General features: G+C 32.7%; 1 protein-coding gene across 2 annotated transcripts in view; it reads right to left on the bottom strand.

Moving 5' to 3' along the window:
• Nucleotides 1-2632: 2632 nt before the first annotated feature.
• The window catches only part of LOC119665663, a 39778-nt gene continuing 22216 nt past the window's right edge, over nucleotides 2633-20194 (bottom strand). For both annotated transcript variants that reach the window (XM_038074897.1, XM_038074893.1), the window contains exons 2-7: nucleotides 18699-18867; nucleotides 5128-5459; nucleotides 4001-4921; nucleotides 3552-3927; nucleotides 3292-3494; nucleotides 2633-3223 (exon numbers count right to left, since the gene is read on the bottom strand). In XM_038074897.1, coding sequence (XP_037930825.1) covers nucleotides 2758-3223; nucleotides 3292-3494; nucleotides 3552-3927; nucleotides 4001-4921; nucleotides 5128-5459; nucleotides 18699-18758 — 2358 coding nt within the window. In that variant the 5' untranslated portion in view covers nucleotides 18759-18867 and the 3' untranslated portion in view covers nucleotides 2633-2757. The remainder of the gene's footprint in view (nucleotides 3224-3291; nucleotides 3495-3551; nucleotides 3928-4000; nucleotides 4922-5127; nucleotides 5460-18698; nucleotides 18868-20194) is intronic.

Raw genomic sequence — 20194 nt, 5'->3', positions numbered from 1 at the left:
ATATATATATATATAACATTTTTATTGGTGGGTGAAATATCTTTATGGAATGGAATAATTTCAAATATGCCAAACATTGCGAAATGAAGCACAATGGCTTTTAGAGGAGATACATACTGTAATTATATCAAGCAGTCATCTATTTTTAGCTTTTTAGAGAAGATAGAAGAAGAAGATAGTATCTATATATATGTATGGTATATGTAGAAATACACAGATAATTTCATTTCAATGCATCAACATATCAAAATATACATACAATACACATATTCGTGTTTTCCTATTTTCTTGCATTAATTATGGTCATGGTGTATAGGGCCCTAACCATTTTTTTTTAATTACAATTCAACAAATTAATCAGCAAATATTGATTTCGATATATGTAATTGTATTAACCGATCCAATCATACGAGTAATTTGGTAATGTTATTGTAATTGATAATGGAGCAACCCAGAACATGTCTATAATTATAAATAAATGTATAAGTATATTCGCATAATCTGGCGGTAAATAGTTATAACCTATATTATATAGGTGTATTCGATTCATCCAATGAATTATGTAAATGATAACAACAAGTTCCAATCACTTATGAAGTTAAACTATGAATATGGAAAAGTATTGTGCACAGTCTGAAATAACTGAAATGAATATTTCAATAATCCCTGAAATGGAATAATAACAATAATCCATAAGGTAGCATATCACATTTCACGTCGAGAACAATTTGAGAGAGACTCATGCAACGCGAAAATTCATATACATATATTCAGATATATATCAAAATATTGTTTGTGTTGTAGAACAGATGCAGTGGTCTTCAATACATGGTGTTATCTTTGCAATTTTGCATATATAGTTTGCATATATTATGAATATATCAAAATTAAATTCTATCTCTTAGAAAGGAACTATAAATTGTTAGTTCTCCGTGTACTTCTAATGCCTCAAAGCACTTTGACTTTACGTTAAACAGTTCTTTAAAAAAAAATACCCTAATTTATTTATAATCTGACATGCACACTGTTTCTATGGAGTGTTTTCCACACTGAAAATTTCTTCGCCACAATAATGACAACATTAATTTTTTTCTAAGTATTTTTATAAGTTCCCTATTGTTTAATAAACAAAACAAACAAAATTTATTGTCGCACTTTTTCGTCTATTATTTTTTCTAAAAATTCGCACTACTAATTCAGCATTTTATACTGCTCTGTATTTTGTAAGACATGGGCATGGTATGTGATAGTTACATATATAATTTGTAGAGATAATCTAAAAATTCAGAATAAAAAGGCTTTGGGAAGCCAGTGATTTTTACTATTTAACGAAGTATTTACATCACGAAGGTCAAAAATAATAATAAGTTACTTAAGATTTGCATTAAAAGGATCACCTGAATTTATGAACTATACACAATGCGTTACTTCATAGACAACTTTTAATATTTGTATTTAACCAATTTAACCCTAATTTAACAGGAGAGTCTATAATTGTACAGAAATCATTCTGCATGCTTAACGGAGACTAGAATATCTTCTGTCTTAAAAATTTATTAAACTAAATATGACGCCAAACTTAACAACTCTCAAAATATAGTCCTTAAATGAAATGACAGCAATTGGAATGAAAGGATGCCAAATGGTAACTCTACGAGATATTTTACAGTATCGATCCTCTTTCGGGAGTTTTTTATGGCTTATAGTCAAGCTGACAATAGCTTCACCATAATTGACCGATGTTTGCCAAGTCAAACATCTCATACAACGAACCCAAAACAAGAACGTGTGGTACAATTTGTGGTTTGTGGCACCGTCCTTTTCACAAAACAAATCGTCCACATATACCATATGTCTTCGATTTCACACCAAACAAGTTGGCAATCATGTGTCTTTGTCTTTTTCAAAAAAATAAAAATACCGGCCTATGATCTAATTTCAATTTTTATTCGTTAGTTATCCTATTGCTAGTATTGTCTCTTGAATTATTACATTTGCTACGACCCATCAACGCAATGGAGTCACATCCTGGAGAATGATGTAATATGGTCCTAAGATAATTCTTCGTCAAAAACTTAAATAAAAGTCAGTAGTTAATTTTTCCGTTGTGAAGGTATTTATTGGGGTTGATGATTTTGGTTAAACATAATTTGTGAGCTTAAATTAAGTATTACACAATAAATATGTTAATTTCAAACTTAACTAATATTTATACATGATTATTTAAAATATTTCTCCATTTTATATGCAACTTGAATAATAATTTTCAACCATGCATTCGAAGGATTATAATTTCACAGCCTCTTAAGCAAACACTAAACATATAAATATCTTATAAATTAATACTATTCACTTAAAAAATAAATAAAAAGCATTATCTAAATACATATAACATTTTTATGATAAATTTATTTTGAAAATATCATTGCAATGGGATGATGTTTCAAAACTTTTATTAAAAATATCAAGACGTGGGCAGTGATCAATCGAAGTTAGTAAGATAAATTAAATTCAAATAAATTGAATTGTTTTGATTATAAACTAAATAATTTTTTTCTATAATCTAATTTTATAATAAATTATAATATAAAATTAAAGTTAACATTATTAGACATAATTCTTTTAGTCTACGGTCTTTGACTAACGACTTTATAATCTGAATTGTACTTCTTTCATTCATGTACTTCTCGTTATTTATTCTGTGACAAAGCAATGAACAATGTAACATAACAATTTAATTTCAGATGCTAAATAGCTTCAACTTCGTTGATACAACTTGCAGTTACCATTGCAGTTTATTACAGACCACACCCAGTCTACGTAGTTTGACACCTTTGCATAAATGCCGAATTTATTGCGCTTCGCACAACCGTCACCAAAGGAAGTGATACCAAAAATGGTCCAAGGATGATTTGGTTTTGTAGTATCCCGACATAGTAAAGGACCACCAGAATCTCCAGCACACGTGTCTATACGTCCTTTCTTATGGCCTGCACAAAACATATTTTTTGTAATGGTATAATCCTGATAAACTGATCGGCAGTTATCCATCGATATAATAGGTACTTCTGCTTGATGTAAGACACTTGTGCCCGATATATCTCGACTGCGACGTTTACCCCAGCCGATTACTGTGCATTCCATATTCTTGGGTAAGGGCTGATATGGTGTCGGCAGGCAAGAAAAACCTATCCAGTTTGTAGCATTCACGGGCTTAGGTAATCTATAATGGCCACAATAGGTAAAATAATGAACACGTACACTAAAACCTTTTAAATATCAAATACCCACTTTAGTAACGCTACATCACTATCTACAGTTTTCTTGTCAAAATTGGGGTGCTTGAAACTCTTCAGTATACGTAATTGTAATTCGGTGCCGTCAGCATAGTCCAAATTATGCTCTCCAATGCGCACATAGAGAACTTTTCGTACACAATGCGCTGCTGTAAGCACCCAATTGGGTGCAATTAAGGTGCCACCGCAAAAGGCTTCCTGCAAAAGTTTTTGATTTTTAAAATATATCTACATCTGGACAATCTAGTTACTTACCCTAAAACGATTAAATATCGCTACTTGCCAGGGCCATTCTCCCTTACGCGCTGCTTTGCCTCCTATTATCTTCAGCATATTATACATGCTCCGTTTGTTGCTTCGTATGGAGGGTATGCCACATTTCAGTTTCATGGGAGCATATTCCGGACCTCTGTAACCTTTGCCACTCATGATGTAGTCGCTAACTATGGAGTTCGATTGTATACCACCGATGTTGTCACGTCGTCTAGAAGCAGACATTGGACGTAATTCATAAGGTGGTGCTTTGTGAACTTGTGCTTGCAGCCATTGCTCGCAAAAGCTACCTTCCGTGTAGCAATAAGCAATTTCCCGAAGCACTTCCCGACCGCACTGCTCTCGTACACGGCACTTTCTGCGATATACCAAAATGATAAAATTAAAATAAAGTTTTACTCGAGTGATTTCAAATTGATTTAATTACTCACTTATATCTTCTCGTAGTGCATTTTGGTGAGCACTTTGTCCAACGGCTCCACTTGGAATAAAGTCGTCTATGTTTAGGTGTCAGTCCATCTATAGTCGATTTTTCTTTCGAGTAAAAACTCGCATTTCTGAAGTCTAAGTAGTCATTGTCATCAGAGTCATAGGAATCATTGTAATGATCACTTGCGACAGCATCTTGTTCAAAATCGAAGTCCTCATATTGAAAGACATCACCTTCGATGCCGTCGTCTCCTGGTGCTAAACTGCGTTCACTAAGCACTGTACCAAATCGTTGTTTCTTATGTGAACGATTTCGGTTTTTATGTCCATTTCGTTGATGTTGTTTCATGTTTTTACTTTTTTTCATTTTATTACCCATTTGTAATCCATATAAATGCGCAGAATCCCACGAAGACTCCATTGAGTCCTCCTCATCTTCGAAATCACTATATTCCTCAGGTAGTGATTCTTCATAATTTGTCGCGTCGATTGGTAATGGTTTTCGGTTTTTGTTGAATTTATGCGGGCGTTTATGTTCATTAAAAATAAAAAAATCATCTTCATCTGAAACACCAGCTTCGTCTTGTACTCCGAATGGATTGTGATCTTCACTTACATGTTCAATACCCCGGATTATTGGCGCTGATGTTATAGGGGGGTAATTAAATATCGGCTGATAAGGCTGATGTTCTATGATTTCCACCGGCAGTACCGGCACATGCTGTACGTGATGCACATGTTGCACGGTGGGTACGTAAACAGATTCAGTAGACACATGTTGCGGGGATTGCGTGGGCTGAGTACCACTTGATGCAGCCGCAGCGGCATTTATTATTATTGGACCGTGTGTATTCTGCTGTGGCAGTTGGGATGTTTTCGGAACGGCTGAATATTCATCATGCCAAGTTTGCTGCGGATGACAGCTGTATACATATTTAAATGGATGGGTAGTGGAGCAAAGAAGTTGCGTAAGGAGTTTACGCAAATGTTGTGTACATGAAATCAAGATTAAAGACTCTTTTATTAATTATGACAAAGTAGCGAGCAATTAATTTCATTTTCAAGCAAGACATTTTCAGATCAAGAGAAATATTTTTGTTTATGGAAATCAAATTTATTTTAAACTCACTGCCAGCATTTCTGTTCCTCCACGTGCTTTGTGTAACCACATTTTCGTTTTGCTTTACAGAATCGTTCCCTGCGTTTCACACAGCTATGGTCGCACGTTGTCCAAGGCGTCCAGCGTGTAAATCGCTGATTATGATCTGATGAGTGCCATCGCCCACTCCAACGGCTTGGATGATTATGCAGGCGCTGTATATATTGTGTACTGTGTTTGCTTTTAAAATGTGATGGTGGTCGTAGCGGTGGTTGTGCATAGAAGCTATGACGGTGACGGTGACCAACGGCGCTCCTCACTTCCGTGCGGATGTAGTTTCTTGCCTTCTGCACATGACTGCTCTGAAAAAGAATGTAAGTTTTAAAAATTTGAGTATTAAGAGTTTCTTCCAACTTAAACAATAAACTTGAAATGGTTGTTGTCCTCCCCACTGTCAGTTTGCTTTTCTGTCTGTACTTGCATTAAAATTACAACTCATATGGTTTATAAGTCACGCTTAAATAATTTGAATCGAGTGCGATTAAGAAAATTTAATGATAATCGCTTCTGTCGCAAGATACGTTTGATTAAGTGGGTTATGTTTTTGTCTCTTTCTAGGTAACTATTTCTGGTTTATATCTCATACGTTTACAACATTAAAGTACATTTAGTGTTGTAATATTTTGACCCGCCGACTACATAGAATAGTCTTTTGTTAAATATATCATTGCACATTTTAGGTTACAACTGAAGAAACATTAGATAACTTGCTTTATCTGAACTGAACGTATAATTCTTAAACATTTCTTACAACATTCAGGTTTTTAGTTATGAATAACTTATAAATAATTTATTCTTAATTTGAGTTTCAAAAGAGCTAATGCCAGATAATCAGACCAACACTACTCTATGGGTGTCTATAGCAGAGCTGCCAACTTTAATCCTCTCCGAAGACTCTTCAAAGTGCCTTGGTACATCCGCATGAATGATATGCTAAGAGACCTTAGAATAAATCCGGTAAAAAAATGCATACAGTACGGAGCCCTGAATCTGTTCGCGAAAACCGACAGGCTACCATACTCAGCACTATCTAATTTCAGAATCTCTAGCCGCACGGGGCGGTACGCAGATCTTAGTTCAGTCTTTGAATAATTACAAAGCTTTTGAGGAATAAATAAATTAATCAGTGAGAAGGGTGGGACTCTGTAGAAACCCCCTATCTATTAGAGAGTAAAAGTGCCCAGATGTGATAACTCGAAAAAGACTGAACATAAATTACTTAGAATTTACTGAAAAAATATATGTTATCTAGTGTTTAAACTAATATTTTACTACACCAAATTTGTCCCTTTAGTTTAAGTCAAATAGATTAAATTCCAATGGAAAATGACAAGACTCTACATTCCCAATTGATTGAAGCACTGTGACTTCAGATTATGGAGTTAATTTCAATTGTAATTTTTTTTCTGTCATACATTTCAAGACGAACAAATTATGAAATTGAAGAACTAATAAGAAACGAAAATATAGTGAGATACATTAAGTCGCAAAGGCTGTAATGGGCTGTTCATATAGTAAGAATAGGACCACACCGCAGAGAAAGCCGAGTAGCATATACAACGCAAAGCCGACGACAACTAGGCACAGAGGTAGGCCAAGAACAAGATGAGATGTGAACGTGTATGGTGATGCAAGAACGAGTGGAGTACTGAACTGGAAGAAAGTAGCAGAAGACAGATGGAGGCAGATCATTAGAGAGGCCAAGGTTCACACTGGACTGTAGTGCCAAATAAGAAGAAGAAGAAGATTGCAATTCATAATGATATAATGATATACTTTCTTCACCAATTGTCAAACCTATTTAACACTTACCGTATTTATGTTTTTGACTATTAATATTTGAGTTAGTTTAAGTAATTATGACGAACTCTTCTGTCAACTAAAAAACATCTAAACCTTAACTTTGCTAATTCTTGAAACTAGAAATTACCTAAAAAGAGAATATCGTTTTCAGATAGAACCCGACGTTGATATAGCATACGCTTTATAGTTTTTTCTGTCATCCTATATCCTTAAAATCTTGCCGTGTATATAATGAGAGGCAGACGTTAAAGTGCTGCAACTACTATTTGAACTTATATCTTTTTAAAAAAATGTCACTTTAAACTGGAGTGTGTTTGATATAGACGAAGCTATTAGATTTAAAATAGCATGACATCTTAAAATAAAAGTCAAACTTTTTCTTTTTTGGGTACCGTAGACAATTACATTCGATCGGAATTTTCAGTTAATCCAAGCATTAACCTTGACGTCACAGTACCGCCTTCTTGAAAGTAATTTATTTAACAGCTGTCAATGCTTTTAATACCTTCGATTAAAACGAATTAAATTTCAGCTGAAAGCGAATACTAATATAGAAGACATCCGTGAGTGTCGTGGAAATTGTCAACAGTCTGGAAAATGCGACTAATGAAAAAATGATTATATCACACGAAATGGCAAGACTGTCGAATTAACGTGAAGGTGTATGAAGAGAAACATTCATTTCTGCGGGACCGACATGCATCGCGGGCTTTGTTTGTAAATAAGTCGCATGTCGCCTGTTCGATTTGAATGCAACATACCATACAACCAAACATATTTCACATAGAATGGAAAGAAAGATGCAAAGTTTCTTTAAAATACAAATATAAAAGCAATTAAATAATTTATTGAAAAATTGTGTATTTTTGAACTTCATCGCACCCAAAAACCGCATGCATCACCAATTCTTGAAGCTCCAGTGTTTGCGCTAGTGTGCTCCATTGCATTTGGCATAGTCGAAAATAGTTCCCACTGTGCGTGCTGCAACGATTTATATTTGTCTTTTGCTCCCTGCCAATAAAACTCAAGTGATGTTTTCTATTCCAACGAAAACTGCACGCGCTACAGAGTTTCACGAAAATCTGTTCTGTGTAGCTTTGCACTTCTGATGCTCTTTAATTTGCAATTGAGTTTGTTTCTCTCGATTTTATCTTATTTTGCTCCGTTTCTGAAGTTTGTTTTGTTTCTGTATTATGATTTTATGAAGTGCAACATTTATGTTTGCATTTGCAATAATTTTGCCAATTCGCAGCGACAACGACAGGAACAAACACAAGTGTACGAACGGAGTCTATTTTTGGACTGAAGTAATTTTGCAATTGACTTGAGTTCGTAAAATTTTGGCATCGGTTCGAGTGTTGTACTTTACTCCTTGTTTTCTGCATTATACTGGAAAGGGCATGCCATATACCCGCTTGGTCGATTTAGCTAGGAACCAAATCAGCATTTAGCCACTAATCCATCTGCCTTCACTCAAATCGTGAATGACGCTTTCATCTGGCGATTTAAATAAATGCACTTCAGTGTATATTGCTTATAATAATGTTCTCCCCACAACACTACTAGAAAGAGTCTGTCAATTCTTAATGCAGTCAAGTATTCAGTAAACAGTTTCAGATTATAAAAATTATTGTAAAAAGGGTTGAAAGTTATCTGGAAAGATTTTAGTAACAAATCTTACTAAATTTTATATAATTTTTCTACTGGCACTTACCAGAAAGTGTTTGTCGACTACTTCCACTTCATTAATTGACTATCCGGCTTCTTCAATGTATGCATTACTATCAAAACAATAGAATATTTTAAGGGTTCAAAATAGTTATATCTTCATACAAAGTTTATTTGAAAAGGGAGCTACCCTAGGGTCACTATTTATATTTTGAGCCTTGGCAACACTGATTGATGTCAGTTGTCATCTGAGTTTCCATACGAAAGTTTGACATTATTAAACATAACCTATCTTAGATTTTTGTCAAAAGAACGTTAATTGTGTTATTTACATTGATTTTTAAATTGAGTATTCGCGAAAAAATTGAATTAACGCGAGAAAATTTTCATACGACGATTTATTACGACTTTCGACGCAGATTATCAAGTTCATCCTCCATACTTTGTCACTGTAAAACGCTGGTACAATGATTTTAATCGTCGCTGATAATACTGATAATACAAGATCGTTATGCGATGTACTGTGAGATTAAGGGAAACCTAGGCATAGTTTCACCAGCATATATAAAATATTGTACGATCATTTAGCCATGAGAAAAGTTTGGTCTCATTGGATCCTCCATCATTTTGCAAAATCTCAAAATTTTGATGCTCGTGTCGATTGGTGCACACTAATGTTCAAGAAGTACAATGGCGATGCTTCAAAAGACGTGTGTAAGATTGTAACAGATGACGAATCATGGATACTCGTATATGCTTATGAGCTGGAACGTAAAGAGCAGTCGACTGTATAAGTCTGTTTGGTTTAAAGATAACCCAAATCCAACAAAAGTTGTTTGCGGTCGAAGCACTTCGAAGCAAATGGTCGTTAATCATAAAGTAGAATACTTCGAAAAACAATAGAGCAATTTTCAACGATAAGTTAGTATTTTTTTATTACACTAGTTTACAAATAATTAAAAGTTTTGTTTTCCAAAGACGGGACGTATATTTTCTATAGGGTAATTTTCCGTAGAACTCGAAAATCATAACGATTTTTTTTCCTGTGTACCGTTTTCGAGATATTTGCAAAAAACCGTTATTTTGACTTTTCTCAAAACATCACCCTGCATATTCCCCCATAGCTTTTTTCCTGAAGTTATCTCAGTAATGTGTTATATATCATATTAAAGGTGAAACTTATACCAATATTTTGAGTTACATAGCGTTAATGTAACTTACTTAGTTTCGCTACTATAGCTAAAAATGTACAGATGAAAAATGTTTTTTTTACGCTTTTTTCAACATTTTCGATTTTCAAGGTGATGGGACTCCCACAAAAATATTAAAAAAAATTTTTTTTTTAATTAATGTTAAAGACTGTTTTAGTACAAACATTTTGAGTGGCTTAACATAAAAATCGAATAAAAATTTCAGAAGTTATTAGCCATTTGCCAAATTTGCCCAAAATAGTAGTTTTTATTAACAAGTCAGAAAATTCATTTTTTCGAATTTATTTTGTAAAATTTAGAGTGCAAATCAAAACTGTATTATGCAAAATTGCACAAATTTTATTTAAAAAATTAAAATTAATATTATTAAATATTATTAAATATTAAATATTGCATTTTATATAAAAGTTTGACGTCGAACGTAGAACTGCATTATTGAAAGTGAATTTATATAATATAGTGAGGTATATCTGTACTTTGAGCAAACTTCTTATAGTGTGTAGGATTTGTTTCTCTTATAATTGTCCAACAATAATCTCCCAACATGCTTGCGTCTCAATACCCTTGATATCTTTTTTCCATTGCAGAGATATCCTGATGAAACCTTTCACCTTGTTCATCACTTTCTGCACCGAGATTTGAAAGAAAAAAATTCACATGAGAGTACAAGAAATGCATTTTTAGAGACATAATTGCGCCAACAACTTTGTAATTTTCAATTAAAGATGAAAGAATTTCTCTATAATGTGAATCTCTTTCGTTACCCAAGAAGCCGATAACTGTTTGCTTAAACGAAGTCCATGCTTTTAACTCTTCTTTATTCAACACATTATTAAATTTTTCGTCCTTCATCAGTTTTCTGATTTGTGGTCCAACAAAGATACCTTCTTTAATTTTGGCAAAAGAAATGCAGGGGAAGAGATTTGTAAATGAAATGTACTTAAAAATGTAGAAATTCGAAAGCAGGGCTTTTGTTTTTTGCAGAGCCTTAACAAAATTTTTTCATTAGGCCATTATATGCAAAGGTGGCTGCTTTTGTTCACAACGGCAATGAACTTCCCACTATACCATTAGCGCATGCCGTTGGGGTAAAAGAAACCTATAATGAAGTCGCGCAAGTTTTGAAGTTAATTCAATATAACGAATTCAATTGGAAGCTATGCGCCGATTTAAAGGTTGGTATTTTGATTTAAGTACAATCAAAGATAACAAAAATGTAGAAATCTGATTAAAAAAATGTTCTTATATGTACTCCTTTTGTATTTTCTTTTTTAAAGGTTATTGCTCTGCTTTCGAATATCTTACAAATCTCTTCCCCTGCATTTCTTTTGCCAAAATTAAAGAAGGTATCTTTGTTGGACCACAAATCAGAAAACTGATGAAGGACGAAAAATTTAATAATGTGTTGAATAAAGAAGAGTTAAAAGCATGGACTTCGTTTAAGCACGAAGTTCGAAATTCGAAAAAATGAATTTTCTGACTTGTTAATAAAAACTACTATTTTGGGCAAATTTGGCAAATGGCTAATAACTTCTGAAATTTTTATTCGATTTTTATGTTAAGCCACTCAAAATGTTTGTACTAAAACAGTCTTTAACATTAATTAAAAAAAAAATTTTTTTTTAATATTTTTGTGGGAGTCCCATCACCTTGAAAATCGAAAAAGTTGAAAAAAGCGTAAAAAAAACATTTTTCATCTGTACATTTTTAGCTATAGTAGCGAAACTAAGTAAGTTACATTAACGTTATGTAACTCAAAATATTGGTATAAGTTTCACCTTTAATATGATATATAACACATTACTGAGATAACTTCAGGAAAAAAGCTATGGGGGAATATGCAGGGTGATGTTTTGAGAAAAGTCAAAATAACGGTTTTTTGCAAATATCTCGAAAACGGTACACAGGAAAAAAAAAATCGTTATGATTTTCGAGTTCTACGGAAAATTTCGCTATAGAAAATATAAGTCTCGTCTTTGGAAATTTTTGGCTGTAAACTAGTGTTATTAGGCTCAAAATATTAATAATGACCCTCGTTAAACACTCCTGTGATTTCACATTGGATCCACTTCTTATGGCTTAAATAATTCTTTCGTATATTAGGGTGCTACTGGTATCTGTGTTTTTATTTAAGCATTTAGTGACACCACATAGGATACTTCATTTGTTTTTAAATTTTATCATTTATAAAATAATTGTTTACCACACCACACCTGCGGTTAAACTCTTTGGTTTTCCTGCCCAAAGAAACTAATTTCTTAAGAATATCGGCAGGTTTATTTTTTATAAAATAAATGAGATCAGTCTATGGAGATAGAATAGAAGTAAATAATATTGCAGTAAGATTAGCGGTCATACTTGATTTTATAATGCAGCGAGTTTTATCTTTGTATGTGTATATCTCATTTTTTAGTGACCCAAAATGTATATCTCAGTACTCCGCAGATATAGTTCAAAATCTATGAACCTTAAAAAACATGGGTTCATCTCAGGGTCATATATACTAATTTCAATCGGGATATTAAAATTATGCCTCAGAATCAGAACTCCATTAAAGAGCATCATAAACATTCAAAAATTGAAATTAATTCCATGTCTTTAGAATCGCTTCCAGTTGTGCACATAACAGTTTAGTGAGGTTCCCGATAGACACATTAGTCTAATATTTTTATAGTCTTCGTACTAAAAAGAATATATGATTATTATTGTTACTATCAGAGACCATATAAACCATAATTACTATAAATGGCTGCCTGTCTGCCTGTGTATCTCTGTTTTCCAATATTTGTCCATCTATCTGTCTGTTGATATGCAAACTAATCCTTTAGAGATAACTAATCATTTAGAGATATCCAATATAAAACGTTCCGAAGTTCCGAAAAGAATTATCTTTGAATCTATGTGCGTACGATCTTACATTAAAATGAATATTTTTCTATATTACGAGGGCGGCTTCATAAGTCAGTGACTTTTTGAATTTCCCGCGCAGTTACTCCAAATGCAACAGTGCTGCCGTAAGCTGTAATCTACCAGTGGGCAACTTTCTAATTTTTAGCAAGCTACGTCGGTTAGTTGGTGTTTGATAGCCGATCAAAGCAGACAACCTCGTGAATTTTTACAAAAATGGAAAAAAGTGAATTTGGTGTGCTGATTAAGCATTACTTTTAACGTAAAAAATCCATAACTGAAACTTAGGAAAGACTTGATAAATACTACGGGGACTCGGCACCATCAATTTTAATGGTTAAGAAGTGGTTTACAGAGTTTCGTTGTGGTCGTACCAGCAGTAGTGACGCCGAACGTTCAGGTCGTCCAAAAGAAGTGATCACGCCGGAAATCGTCGATAAAATCCATGAAATTAATTATGAAAGTGCGTGAGTTAGCTCATGCTGTAGGTATCTTAATTGAACGGGCACATCATATTTTACACGAATAATTGGACATGAAAAAACTCTCCGCGAGATGGGTGCCGCGATTGCTCACACTCGACCATAAACGCAATCGTGTGACCACTTCAAAAGAGTGTTTAACGATGTTCAGCCGTAATCCGAACGAATTTTTGCGCCGTTTTGTTACTGTGGACGAAATATGGATCCATCACAACACGCCAGAGACCAAGGAACAATCGAAACAGTGAGTTGCTAGGGGTAAACGTGGACCAAAGAAGGCGAAACAGAGTCTGTCAGCCAACAAGATCATGGCCACAGTTTTTTGGGATGCAAGCGGGGTCATTCACATCGATTACCTCGAGAAAGGTAAAACGATCATCGACGAATATTATTCAAAACTTTTGAACAGATTCGACGTTGGTTTGACACAAAAACGACCGCATTTGACGAAGAAGAAAGTGCCATTCCATCAAGACAATGCACTTGTGCACACTTGTTCAGTCACGATGGCCAAAATCCACGAATTGGGATACGAACTGCTATTCCATTCAGCATATTCTCCAGACTTAGCCCCTGCGACTATTTTCTGTTTCCAAACTTAAAGAAATGGCTGGGCGGTAAGAGATTTGAGTCGAATGAAGAACTCATTACCGAAACAAACGCGTATTTTGAGAGCTTTGAGAAAACCTATTATTCGGAGGGAATAAGAAAATTAGAAAAGCGCTGAACTAAATATATCGAGTTAAAAGGTGATTATGTAGAAAAATAAAATGTTTATTTGCCGAAAAAAATTTGTTTTATTCAAAAAGAATTATTTTCGAAATAAACCGTAAATAATTGACTTGTAACTCAGCTATAGCAGTGGTGTGATGGATGGATATCGAAGCTTTGATAAGAGTAGAGAGTATTGTATTATGTATTGTCTTACTGTATGTGAAAACAACTCCTTCTTGAACGTTACAATTCAATATTGTTTTTTTATTGCTTCTTTAAAGTAGTTCCTTGACATTTGAAGTAGCTGTCTCTTTACACAAAAATGTGCCTCCACTCCATTAACCCTGAGCAATTTTTAACAAAGAAGAATGAACAGAAGTACGAAAAAAAGAAGTTTTGGATCTGAGCTGGCAAGATTCTCATGTTCATCTTTCAGACAGCGTCTGGCTTCCTCGTTTTTGACGCATCGCAAGAATATCTTTTCCGTGCTTAGGCGAAAGTTGCGGTAGAAATTCAGATAAATTTGACATTTTCTTGTCACAACAATAAAAATATGGAAAATTTCAAAATAAATTGTTTCTGAAACAGGCATTTGGTCACAGTTTGCATGTATGAATTTATGTATACATGCATGTGCGTACTACATACGCGATTCACTAAAAATCTAAAAATTAATTTCTAAGCAAAAATTATTTATGTTGTTCAAAATATTTTTAACAAATTATTCACAATTTGTTTTATTTTTAAATTTTCATTTGTTTTAATTTTTCTATTAACCTTAGTAAGAAAAATCGAATTAGAATCGAAATTCCCATGAAATCATGCGGAAATAATTGCCACAATTTGTGGTTTTACAATGAAAAGCACAAAAAGTTGACAGTTTTAGGCTTTTTTGTTAAACTAATTTGAAAATTATATACTGTTTACTGTTTTATTAGATTTTAAATAGTACAATAATGACGTCACTACAAACAATGCTAATTTCTAAGTTCAATGTCGATTGCAGACAAGATGGGAACAATGATCATTTCTATCGAAAAATTGTCAACATTGTTTGCTGAAGTAATTAAGTCAGATATTGAAAATTGATTCAATATCATTTTTAAATAAATAGAAAAAATAAAATTTGCCGAAAGTTGAACTTGAATTAAAACTAATTAAATAATGAAATGTAAATTCTGACACAACAAAATGAACTTATTTCTTAATAATACATACATATTATATATTTAAAAATAATGAATTTGATATTTACCTTCATTTATATTTGCACTTCACGCATACATACTTCGTATCAACTAAAAAAGCCGTACAACAACACACAGATATCGAAAATATCCACACTTCTAAGTGGACTTATGTTTCAATGAAACATTAATGATTGAAAAGATACCTCCAATATTAAATGGATTTTAATATAATTCATTGTAAGTAAGGCACTCACTCAATCCACATATGCAGTCAGAACTAAATTCAGCGCATTAGGTACAGGATCCAATTGATCCAAATGAACTCCAATTAACTTCTAACAAATCGAAAAGCATTTACGTGTCAGTTTTTTTTTTTAAATAGTCAATAGTTAGAAGTGGCTATTGGAGTCTTAGAACACCTCAATGTTATGATGGTGGTCGGAAAAAAACTGTACCTGCGTCAGTTGTTGTTTGTGGCTTCAAAAGTTCAGGTTCATATTAAATAAAATTTCAACAACGCCACAATGTAAGACAAATTCAAAGGACAATTTTTCACTGATGTTAAAAAAAAAAATATGTCCCAACCACATATCAAATGCAGAACTTTTGCTTCAAACAAATCAGAAAGCTGCTGTAACTGAAATAAAAATGTGAAAATAGAATTGGACAGGGCAGACTACCCGACGACTAAATAAATCCATTCCACGACAAGCCTTGACGTGGAAACCACAAAGCAGCAGACACCCTGGTGCACCGGCTTAAACTTGGAGATGGACAATTGAAAGAGAAATTTCAAAAGCGCACTAGATATGGAACGATATATGCAGAGAAGCACCTAACACTAGGGGAAACGGATAATAAGAAGATGGATGTCATATGTTATGAAAACATTCGTTAGATCATAAAGGATATAAATTAGTTAAATTTTAATCAGATGGTAAAAGCTCTTTTACAATTCCTTTCAATGAAGACATTCAATCAAATGCAAACAAGATTCTGTAGAATTTCTCAATGTATGTATATAGAAAAACTAAAATTTGTTTTAACAAGAATATTTTATAAATGATTTATTTAATAATCAAAGCATTTCTAAAAAAGAAAAAGAAAAACTAGTACCACACCTGCTACAGGTAGCACACGGACCGAGCATGATATTAAGGGCAAGAGCCTAAATGCAGCTGCCAGACATTCACATCAAGGAAATTGCAATATATAAACTAAGTCAGGGGCGTTGAGATGATGACATCGTCATTTAAAATTTGTAGACAAAATAAAATTGAAAATCACATTAAAAGTAATTTATTTTGAAAATAAAATTATGCCAACAACAATGTTTCTGAAATAAATGAATGCCTGTTTAAAAGAGCGGATATCGTCGGAGTTATCATCGGTATAAAGAACATCTTTATATTTCCATGAAAGTATGAATTTTATTCTTAAATATTCGCACAATGCAATGAATATTAAAAGTCTTAATAGTGACTCTTTTTAAGACTAGCTTTTTGAAATAAAAGGTAATATAATAATACTACACCAAGAGAATCTAAATAGAATACTGCAAGAAGACCAGCTTGTGACGTGTTGAGGAGTTTTTACCTATCGACAGGGCAAAAACTTTTGCAGATATTTGCAAAAAAATTATTTATAATTTAAGTTCAAAAGGATGTGTAATATTGGGCTTTTTGGATAGTTCATGAATATTCACTGTCAAGGTATTGCTAGTTTAGAAAATGTTGGTATGATACTGGACGGATCGGTAAAATAAAGAGTTTGGATAGCAATTATTCATAACAATAGAAAAAAATTATTGGAAGAGAATTCCAAATAAAAGAGCATAGGACCTAAATTGAGAGCGGTTGTAAAACATTTGTCTACACTCACGAAGTCAAAGGTGTTAGAAATATAAATATTAACATCAGAGGTAATGATACTACTTACTTAAACTATATACTATAAAAATGTATTATAAAACTATATTGACCCTTGAAAAAATCGATCTACAGTTGATCTGATTGAAAAATTTATATTAAAACTAATTATTTAATTAAATAATTATGATATCGATAAAGTGTTAAGCTCTAGTCACTAGCCACAAAAATTTCTTAACAATATGTAAGAATCATATAAATAAAAACTGGATATAAGATGTAAATTGAAGTATGTGACCTAAAATAGTTTTATAGTTTTTATATCACGATGTGAACCAAGCAAAATATAAATAATTAATTTATAAGATTATTAAATTTATAAATTGTTGTTAAAACAGCAAAAGAACTAACAATTTATACAATTTATAGTAATGATCTCCAAAAAACCATAGGAGAATTACAACTTAATTAACTTTACAACTACTCTGCAAACCACACCACATACACAGAACTCAAATATCAAAATTATAAAAATTTTTTAAAATGTTAAAATATTTGAGCAAAAATCACTGAATGGTGTTATAAAAAATATATAGGTAAAACTGTCGGTACTACAGATAGATACCACACAATAGCTTCAACTTAATCCATAATAAATGTCATTTAATATAATAAACCACTTTTATCGTGATATTGATAAACGCAATGCAACTGGTGTAAATGATAAATATAAGTTTATTACAATTAAAACGAAGGGTTGTATTTGAGTTTTGCGTGGAATGTGTTTAATGATATAAATTAGCCAAAACCTTAATTCACAAATCGGTTTGTGATTAAAATAAAGTTTCGTTTATTATAATAATGTGAAACGACCAGTTTGAATATCAATTTACAATATTAGTGTATTTCAATTTTATTATATGATCTATTGTGTCCTCTTGAATACATATGCTATTATTTACAATAGAGTACACTATGCTTACACGGTTCCACACTTATGTGTATCAAACTAAATAAAAATATATGTTTTTTTATACATTTTTGAATATAATAAAATAAAAAAATACATATTTATATATTCTGACACTGCTGTTGTATTTGAGAAGAAAACCCTTAATGCCTTTAGTAAGAAATCCACACTAATTTCCGGTCGAATTTTCGTAATCTAAATCTGTTAACAAATATTTTAATAGCTGAGCACAGGGGTCACTAGTCAAATCGAAGACAATGACATACAGATTATATCGTTATAATACCTATATATTATGCTAATTACATTAAATAAATCGGATCTAGCGTTGTTGAGTTACGCTAGAGATTAGATACACCCTAATGTGTGTATGTCAGTATAAATCAGAGCAACTGTAAATGCACGATGCCAGAGGCCCGATGCCTGTGTAAGTGCGGAGATTGTGTGTATTGTGCTGGAAAAATGCGCACGTATCTATCGCACGATTTGGTTTACAACAAGTCGATTAACCTTGATCAGTCATTTTTTGTTCTGTTCTATTTGCTCTAATGGAATCTGCTTAATTTTATTAATTGTGATATTTGCTCTGTTTTATTGAATTTAGTTAAATACATTTTTTCTAATATTTCGAATTCTTTTGAGTTCGAATTCTATTGAGTTCGAAATCTTTTGATTTAAATTGCGTCTGTCAAATTTTGTATGTTGCGGGTGTTGTTCTATTGGCTCACCTGACTCAATGTAAAGAACTGCAGCGTTGCCAACAATTGCAGTAGAAACTTTAAATTCATTTTTCAATAGTTTCGGTTTTAGTTGATTATGTTCTTCTCAAAGCTCGCTAATTGCCAGTTGATTTTCTTGAAAATTTTCGCTGCGTTGCCATGCCAAATTACTTCGCCACTGCAAAGGAGAAATAAAATCATAATTCACTATTTTAATATTAAAGGTAATTTTTTTTAATTTTTTATATTCAAAATGTTAAAATATAAATTATTGTTGAAATTGTGTTGATGGCCTGTTGGAAATGCAAATTATAGCCATTAATTAGCAGCAGTCAGGCACTTCTTCGCGCACCCACCTTGGTCCAAAAGAGTTCTATCGGAAGGCACAACTTAACAATTTTGTAGATGTCTAGCAACTGTGAACGCACTTTCAATTGTGATTTAATGAAATTAAAATTTATAATAAAATTGAATTATTTCTTCAGTCGCAGTGGTGGTGGTGATGGTGATGTCTTCAGTACAAATTCCACTGACGGAATTGCTTGAACGAAATAGTAGCAAAGTAATTCGCATCTTTCTGAATTTAAATTGTTTAATAAATATAAAACATTTCGCATAGTCTTGTGCCTCATTAACAAGAACAAATGCTGCAAATCCATGTACTTCTGCTCAGTCGACAGATGGCTAAACTTTACAGATACGCATTTCTCATCTCAACTCTACGCTTGGACTCGACATAATTTGGCTAAGATTGAATACTTAAAAATTTACTTTTGCTTATCGACAAAACGAATTTAATTGAAAAGTAATAAGTGCAAAACGAAATCAATGGAATTCCATTTGTATTTATTTTTTTCTTTTGTTTTCTACTTTCTGATACGATTGTAATTACATATGCGATAAATTATAATTATAAGATAAGTAAACACGGAGCGATCCGGTATCTGCAGAAGTATCTGTGTCGAATTCTGCTACTGACGAACAGCGAAGCAGATGAGTTAGTGTATTGAATGCTCAGTGCTTTGCTAATTGAAAAGCGTCTTTAACTGATTAGTCTGTGGCAGCAATATGCCATCATCAACTGTGCCACCGATTAGTGAATGTGGTCATAGTGGCCCCAATTACAAAAAAAAACAAAAATAATAAGAAAAGTACTTCATCTTCAATATTAAATGAAACAGAATTTTGGTCTGAAAAGAAATTTTTTGATCTTTTTTTTTTTGTTGATCAAAGTACTAGCCTCTTCACAATGCGAGAGTGCGTCAAAGCATACCTAATACATTCTATGTATTTCGATTTAAATTTCGGCCAAAGTTTTTGAAAGAATAATTAAGTCCCTGCTTTTGACAATCAATATCACTTATTCAGTAATGAACGATTGATTTTTTCTTAAAAAACATAGTACCAAAGCTAATGTCAATCGCTATTCGGAATAATTTATATTTTGAATCAAATCAAGGGACAGAATATTTAGATTAGACTTTGTATCCTAATTTTACTTAATA

Source organism: Teleopsis dalmanni, chromosome 1 (genome assembly GCF_002237135.1).
Source record: "Teleopsis dalmanni isolate 2A chromosome 1, ASM223713v2, whole genome shotgun sequence".
Lineage (NCBI taxonomy): Eukaryota > Metazoa > Arthropoda > Insecta > Diptera > Diopsidae > Teleopsis > Teleopsis dalmanni.
The sequence above is the reverse complement of the archived record's forward strand: the minus strand, read 5'-3'. Positions and strand labels throughout refer to the sequence as shown.